The sequence below is a fragment of the Pristiophorus japonicus genome, unplaced genomic scaffold, assembly GCF_044704955.1.
Source record: "Pristiophorus japonicus isolate sPriJap1 unplaced genomic scaffold, sPriJap1.hap1 HAP1_SCAFFOLD_1209, whole genome shotgun sequence".
In the NCBI taxonomy this organism is placed as follows: Eukaryota; Metazoa; Chordata; class Chondrichthyes; family Pristiophoridae; genus Pristiophorus; species Pristiophorus japonicus.
In genome coordinates, this window is record NW_027250873.1 from 76920 (window position 1) to 85000 (window position 8081).

The window sequence follows — 8081 nt, forward strand, 5'->3', positions numbered from 1 at the left end:
ACCATGTGAGCATTTTACAATAGAGGGGGGGGAATAAAGGGATATTGCTGCTGTGGACAATAAACAGCACAGGAACCTCTTGGGCCAAAAGGCCTGTCAGTGTTGTCATTTAAGAGCAGGGCAGTTCTTACCGGTGCCCTGGACAACATTTATCCCTCAACCAACATCACAAAAAACCAGATGATGTGGTCATTTATCTAACTGCTGTTTGTGGGATATTACTGTGCAAATTAGCTGCAACACTTCCTACGTTACAACACTTCAAACGTTCTTCATTGGACGTGCCGAGGTGCTACAAGGCACTTTATAAATGAACGTTCTTTTTCTTTGGATTTCCATGGAAGCTATCTAACAGACACGACACTGCATCAGTGCACACAGGTACAACATTCCCTGGCCTTGGGCAGGGTTGGCATTAAGGAGATTTATCCTACGGTTCGGATGTGGAAGAGAGTGTGTGACAAGAGCTGTCTGTTGGCCAGATGGTAGGAGCTCGGTCGACAGCGGTTGGCGTGCGGACTGAGGGTTAGATTCTGATGGTTGATGGGTTTTATCCGGTGGGTGTTGAGAAGGAATGCATTATGATTTAGAGAGCTGTTCAAAATCATGTGCGGTTTTGATCGAGTAAATCGGCAGAATCTGTTCCCGGGGCAGGAGGACCCGTAACTGGAGGACTCAGATTTCAGATAATGGGCAAAAGAACCAGAGAGGAGATGAGGAGATTTATTTTATGCAGCGAGTGGTTATGATCGGGAACGCACTGCCTGACAGGGCGGTACCGGGGAGCAGATTCAATGGTAACTTTCAAAAGGGAGTTGGATAAATCCTTGAAGGGGAGTAATTTTCAGGGCTGTGGGGAAGGAGCAGGGAGTGGGTCTGATTGGATCGTCTGTCACAGGGTCAGCACAGGCTCGATAGGCCGAGTGACCTCTGTGCCGCAAGGTTTGAGTTGGGGATCAGCGGGAACGAGTCCGTGAGTGATGAGGAGACCTGGATCAGTGGGTCTGTCCTGTGCTGTGATTTGTACAACAACCCCCCAAAGTGTGGTCACCCTCTCAGCTCAAAGCTTGGGCCCAGGTATGTCCTTGTGTACATCTCAGGCATGATCACCCTCCCCCAGCTCAGCACTGCAGCTCCCTTTGAGGGGGGGCTCTCCTCTTGGCTCGATGGGAGGGGTTGGGCATGGGTTCCAACCCTGCTCTTCAAACAGCTGGGAGAATACTGGCTCCTTCCAGCTTCCCAGCTCAGTCAGTGTGGGGGGGGGGGGGGGCGTACTGTCCTGGGGGGGGCGCACTATCCTGGGAGGTACACTAACACCCAGTGGGGTACACTATCCCGGGGTGTATACTAACACCCAGTTGGGTACACTATCCCGGGGGGTGTATATTAATACCCAGTGGGGTATACTATCCCGGGGGGTGTATACTAATACCCAGTGGGGTACACTATCCCGGCGGGTGTATACTAACACCCGGCGGTGTACACTATACCGGGATGTACACTAACACCCAGTGGGGTACACACACTGCCCTGTACTGAGCCGGATCCTGTTCTGTTTGCAGCTGGGGGTGAAGAAAGGCCTGGGAGCTCAGAAGGTGAGCAGCCAAAGCTTCAGTGAGATTGAGCGACAGGCACAGGTGGTGGAGAAAGTCAGGGAGCAGCAAGCGACTGAGGCCAAGAGACAGAGCGATGAGTCACTGTGAGTATTCCCTGGTCTGGGGGAACAACCCTCCCTCGGGCCGTCCCTAAACAGGGACTTACTGCAGTCTCGGGGCATGATAACACCGCGGGAATAAACACCGTGGGAATAACGGGAATAACACCGTGGGAATAACGGGAATAACACCGCGGGAATAACGGGAATAACACCGCGGGAATAACACCGCGGGAGTCACCCTGTGCTGACATCCTCCATCAGAGCCTCTCAACCCCTGCTTCCGCGCTTCCCCCCCCCCCCCCCCCCCTCCCCCCAGCACCCGACCCTACCCCCTGCTTCCCTCTCTCCTCCTTCAGCTTCCCCTCCCCCGCCCGGCCCTCCCCCCGCTTCTTCCCCCCCGACCAACTCCCTCCAAACTCCCCTCCCACCCTCTCCCCAGGCCCCTCTCTATCCAGTCTCCCTTTAAGCTCTGCTCTAAGGAGAACAACCCTTGCTTCTCCCGTCTCCACATAACTGAGGTCCCTCACCCACCAGACCATTCTGGTCAATGTCCTCCGCACCCTCCCCAACATCTTGACGTCCTTCCTATAGTTGCCCGGAGTTGGACACAATACTCCCAGTCACCCAATTCTGCCCACTGCCCACTCCCTGCCACTGTCAGTCTCACTGCCTGACTCGCTGTGACACAGCCCTTACATTGTATTCTCACTGCTGATGGTCTCTCCCACTCTCCCTGTCTCACTCAGCGTCACCTCCATGCGCCTGGCTTACCGAGACCTTCAGATCGATCGCAAGATGGAGGAAAGGAGGCTCCAGAATCTGGAGGTGAAGAAACGGCAACAAGCAGAGCGACTTGGGATGGGCCTGGGCAACAGAAGGTATGTGAATGGGCACAGTGACTGGGCAGAGTGAATGGGTCTGGGCACAGTGCCTGGGCAGAATGAATGGGTCTGGGCACAGTGTCTGGTTAGAGTGTCTGGGCAGAGTGAATGGGTCTGGGCACAGTGTCTGGGCAGAGTGAATGGGTCTGGGCACACTGACTAGGTCTGGGCACAGTGTCTGGGCAGAATGAATGGGTCTGGGCACAGTGTCTGGTTAGAGTGTCTGGGCAGAGTGAATGGGTCTGGGCACAGTGTCTGGGCAGAGTGAATGGGTCTGGGCACACTGACTAGGTCTGGGCACAGTGTCTGGGTCTGGGCACAGTGACTGGGTCTGGGCACAGTGTCTGGGCACGGTGTCTGGGCAGAGTGAATGGGTCTGGGCACGGTGTCTGGGTCTGGGCACAGTGTCTGGGCATGGTGTCTGGGTCTGGGCACGGTGTCTGGGTCTGGGCACAGTGTGATGGGGGGGATACAAGGGGGAAAAGGGGTTGAGGGGGCATGTGTGGGGTGAGGGGGGATGGGGGGGTGTGAGGGGGGAATGGGTGTGAGGGGGATGGGGGTAAGGGTCTGATGGTTCTAACACTGTCTCTCCGTCCTCTCTCAGTGCTGTGTCCCATTCGGTCCTGACTCAGATGCAGACCATAGAACAGGAGACCCCTGCCCTCGCCAAATCCTCCCGTTCAAAACTCGACATGTTTAATGAAACTGGATTTGCCTCCGGACCTCCAATGTAAGGCCGGCGCGATTTGTATTCAGTATTTGTCAATGTGCTTGTGTTGCTCAAACCTGCAGACTTGCCCAGTATACACTGTCAGTGCACACTGTGACCTGTACACCCCAATATACACTGTCAGTGCACATTGTGACCAGTACACCCCAATATACACTGTCAGTGCACACTGTGACCTGTACACCCCAGTATACACTATCAGTGCACACTATGACCAGTACACCCCAATATACACTGTCAGTACACACAATGTGATGATTGAAAGTAGACTGATGGGGCGGTAATTGGCCGGATTCGAGTTATCCTGCATTTTGTGGGCAGGACATACCCAGACAGTTTCCCACATTGTCGGGTAGATGCCAGTGTTGTAGCTGTACCTGGACTCCATTGCCTGGAATTTAGACGGTTGATGGGTTTGCTCGAAGGTTAGAGATATTAAGGATAATTGATGTGGTAGATACAGAAAAACATTTCTGCTTGTGGTGAATGTAGGGGAGGGCCCAGCTGGGGGAAGAGCGCCTGGGGGGTTGGGGGAGGGGTGCCCCGGGATGGGGGGAGGGCCCTGCTCGCTTTCCCTGGGCCCACTTCGGCTTCCCCGGGCCTATATTAAAGTTAGAAACATCGGCCCCAAGTTTCCACATGATTTGTTCCTGATTTTTAGGAGCAACTGGTGGAAAACGGAGTATCTTAGAAATCAGAATTCTCCACATTTAAGTTTTCTGCAGTTCTAGTCAGGTAGAACAGTTTCACTTTTGAACAGAATTTTTTTTTTAAAGGAGGCCGGCCACTGACGCCTGATTTGAAAGTTTCCACAGTGAAAACGTACTCCAAACTAACTTAGAATGGAGCAAGTGAAGATTTTTGTAGGCTTGAAAAAACCTTGTCTACACAATAAAAAATCAGGCGCAGGTTACAAATTAGGCGTCGGAACGAGGTGGGGGGGGGGGGGGTGGGGGAAGGGAAGTCATTACATTCTACAATCAATCCTTGGTTATACTTATACAAATATTATACAAATAAATCCAACCTGAATAAAAATTTATAAGCAAAGAAAAGATTAAATAAACCATGTTCCTACCTGTGTGAAAGTGCTTCAGGCAGGCCTTTCAGGCAGCGATGTGGCGTCGGTCCCGACAGCAGGGGCAAGAAGCAGCAAGCAGCCTCAGTGCTGATCATGGAAGGGCAATGTGGTTTTAGTAAAAGATGTTAAAAATTGAACAGCTACAAAGAATTTGAATAGTCTCAAACAAGTGCATGTGTCCCGTTTATCACAGTCTATCTTTAATTACAGAATGAGTGGTGGAGATTGAAACGGTAACGAGTTGTAAAGGCTGAATTAAAATGGACAGTTGCTGCAGTAACACTGGTTAAAGAGCCAACATTAATTCAGCAGGTGATTTATTCAGCAGTGCTGCTAAAAGCACTCCCTCACACACAGAAATATCAAGAAAATTAAAATGCAAGACTTTGCAAGGATTCAAGAAACAAATTTTCACTTTCTCTGCAGCACTTTTAAAATGGCCGAGTGCCAATGTTTACTTCAGACTGCGCGTGCGCGAACGCTCCAACGCGCATGCGCACCAAAAAAACTCATTTAAATTGTACCCGCCCCCTCCTACTTACAAAATCGGCGCGAATGGTAGCCTCTGCCCCCTGTGCGCCGCGCCAAGCAGACATCGAGCTGCAAGGAGCTCGAGAATACCGCATTTTTTTTCAGGCGGTTTTCGGCGCGAAAAACAGGCGCCCAGCTCTGAGGGGCGCCTTTTTCGCCGCCTGTGGAAACTTGGGGCCATAGAAACATAGAAAATAGGTGCAGGAGTAGGCCATTCGGCCCTTCGAGCCTGCACCGCCATTCAATGAGTTCATGGCTGAACATGAAACTTCAGTACCCCATTCCTGCTTTCTCGCCATACCCCTTGATCCCCCCAGTAGTAAGGACTACATCTAACTCCTTTTTGAATATATTTAGTGAATTGGCCTCAACAACTTTCTGTGGTAGAGAATTCCACAGGTTCACCACTCTCTGGGTGAAGAAGTTTCTCCTCATCTCTGTCCTAAATGGCTTACCCCTTATCCTTAGACTGTGACCCCTGGTTCTCGACTTCCCCAACATTGGGAACATTCTTCCTGCATCTAATCTGTCTAAACTCATCAGAATTTTAAATGTTTCTATGAGATCCCCTCTCATTCTTCTGAACGCCAGTGAATACAAGCCCAGTTGATCCAGTCTTTCTTGATATGTCAGTCCCGCCATCCCGGGAATCAGTCTGGTGAACCTTCGCTGCACTCCCTCAATAGCAAGAATGTCCTTTCTCAAGTTAGGAGACCAAAACTGTACACAATACTCCAGATGTGACCTCACTAAAGCCCTGTACAACTGTAGTAACACCTCTCTGCCCCTGTACTCAAATCCCCTCACTATGAAGGCCAACATGCCATTTGCTTTCTTAACCGCCTGCTGTACCTGCATGCCAACCTTCAATGACTGATGAACCATGACACCCAGGTCTCGTTGCACCTCCCCTTTTCTGAATCTGTCACCATTCAGATAATAGTCTGTGTCTCTGTTTTTACCACCAAAGTGGATAACCTCACATTTATCCACATTATACTTCATCTGCCATGCATTTGCCCACTCACCTATCCAAGTCACTCTGCAGCCTCATAGCATCCTCCTCGCAGCTCACACTGCCACCCAACTTAGTGTCATCTGCAAATTTAATCCCCTCGTCTAAATCATTAATGTACAATGTAAACAGCTGGGGCCCCAGCACAGAACCTTGCGGTACCACACTAGTCACTGCCTGCCATTCTGAAAAGTACCCATTTACTCCTACTCTTTGCTTCCTGTCTGCCAACCAGTTCTCAATCCACGTCAGCACACTACCCCCAATCCCATGTACTTTAACTTTGCACATTAATCTTTTGTGTGGGACCTTGTCAAAAGCCTTCTGAACGTCCAAATACACCACATCAACTGGTTCTCCCTTGTCCACTCTACTGGAAACATCCTCAAAAAATTCCAGAAGATTTGTCAAGCATGATTTCCCTTTCACAATTCCATGCTGACTTGGACCTATCATGTCACCTCTTTCCAAATGCGCTGCTATGACATCCTTAATAATTGATTCCATCATTTTACCCACTACCAATGTCAAGCTGACCGGTCTATAATTCCCTGTTTTCTCTCTCCTTTTTTAAAAAGTGGGGTTACATTGGCTACCCTCCACTCCATAGGAACTGATCCAGAGTCTATGGAATGTTGGAAAATGACTGTCAATGCATCCACTATTTCCAAGGCCACCTCCTTAAGTACTCTGGGATGCAGCCCATCAGGCCCTGGGGATTTATCGGCCTTCAATCCCATCAATTTCCCCAACACAATTTCCCGACTAATAAGGATTTCCCTCAGTTCCTTCTTCTTACTGGACCCTCTGACCCCTTTTATATCCGGAAGGTTGTTTGTGTCCTCCTTAGTGAATACCGAACCAAAGTACTTGTTCAATTGTTCCGCCATTTCTTTGTTCACCGTTATGACTTCCCCTGATTCTGACTGCAGAGGACCTACGTTTGTCTTTACTAACCTTTTTCTCTTTACATATCTATAGAAGCTTTTGCCGTCCGTCTTAATGTTCCCTGCAAGCTTCCTCTCGTACTCTATTTTCCCTGCCCTAATCAAACCCTTTGTCCTTTAACCCTTTAACATATTTAAAATAACAAGAAGAGAATTGTGGAGAGAGCCAGCAGGTGAGGCAGCTTGAGTGGAGGGAGGAAGGTCAGCTAAATGCCTCAGCTGGCTGACCATCACTCAGCGCTCTGCACCCGCCTCAGTGCAGCATATTGATCAGCAATATAAAGATTGTGATTGTGGGGGATGGCCATCCTCTGGCTGAAGCCATGAGGTGCCAGGGCTCGGCAAACCAGCCACTGGGGCCCTCGCCTTCCTCCCTCAATGTAGCCTGTTGTTTGGGTGCTGCGAGGCTGCATTTAATGCCCATTCCGAGACCCTGAGGGTGTGGAGTGGGCCTGGGTGTGGCATCATGTGTCGGCCCAAACTGGGTCAGGGTTGCAGGTCCCTTCCCCGGAGGGTGTCAGTGAGCCAGTTGGGTGCCAGCTCACAGTTTGCCATATTTCCCAACATGATCTGGTGTGAATTGAGCTTGTGATGCCTGCTATGCCCCTGTTTGATTGGTCGACTGCAGCAACAGGCGCAGCTGGACACTGACTGTGTCGTGTGTTGTGTCCACAGGTACAGGGATAACCCCTTTGCCGCGGGTGAGGGATTTGGCTCACACTGGGAGATGGAGACTGGGCACCGTTGGACACTGGAGAGGGAGCAGGACAAGGACACGGACAGTGGCATTTCCAGCATTCAGCCTGCGGCAGAACGGTTAGCTCAACCTGTTCCTTACTCCATAATCCAGCATTCTGCAGCCCCCTCCCACCCCCTCCGCAACCTGTGTGTCTGACTCTGTGTCTGTGTGTGTCTGTCTGTGTTAGCGTTAGTGTTTTCTTAGAAGAATCACAACACTCAGAGTCGGTTCCAATGCCTGGCGGCATTTAATAACGCTCAGCGGGGAGGAAACACACAGGACCGTATCCAGGTTTCTCTCCACAGAACAAAGAGTTACATGTACCTTTATATGTTTCACAACAGTTACAAAACAGTTTACTACAGTTACACAGCCCATCACGGCTGAACACAAGCCAATCACAACGATTATAGATTACATATAGGTTCTTTTAACCCAATAGAATTCTCCTAGTATCCAGGGAACCATATGTTCGGTTATTGTCAGCTTGGGCTGATCGA

At 50.3% G+C, this 8081-nt stretch overlaps 1 protein-coding gene across 1 annotated transcript in view; it reads left to right on the plus strand.

Moving 5' to 3' along the window:
* The window catches only part of LOC139242084 (ADP-ribosylation factor GTPase-activating protein 2-like), a gene marked incomplete at both ends in the record, with an annotated part of 31274 nt that overhangs the window by 21227 nt on the left and 1966 nt on the right, over window positions 1-8081 (plus strand). Inside the window, 4 exons of the mRNA XM_070870229.1 lie at window positions 1563-1699; window positions 2404-2535; window positions 3143-3268; window positions 7518-7658. Of these exons, the coding sequence (XP_070726330.1) occupies window positions 1563-1699; window positions 2404-2535; window positions 3143-3268; window positions 7518-7658 (536 nt within the window). The remainder of the gene's footprint in view (window positions 1-1562; window positions 1700-2403; window positions 2536-3142; window positions 3269-7517; window positions 7659-8081) is intronic.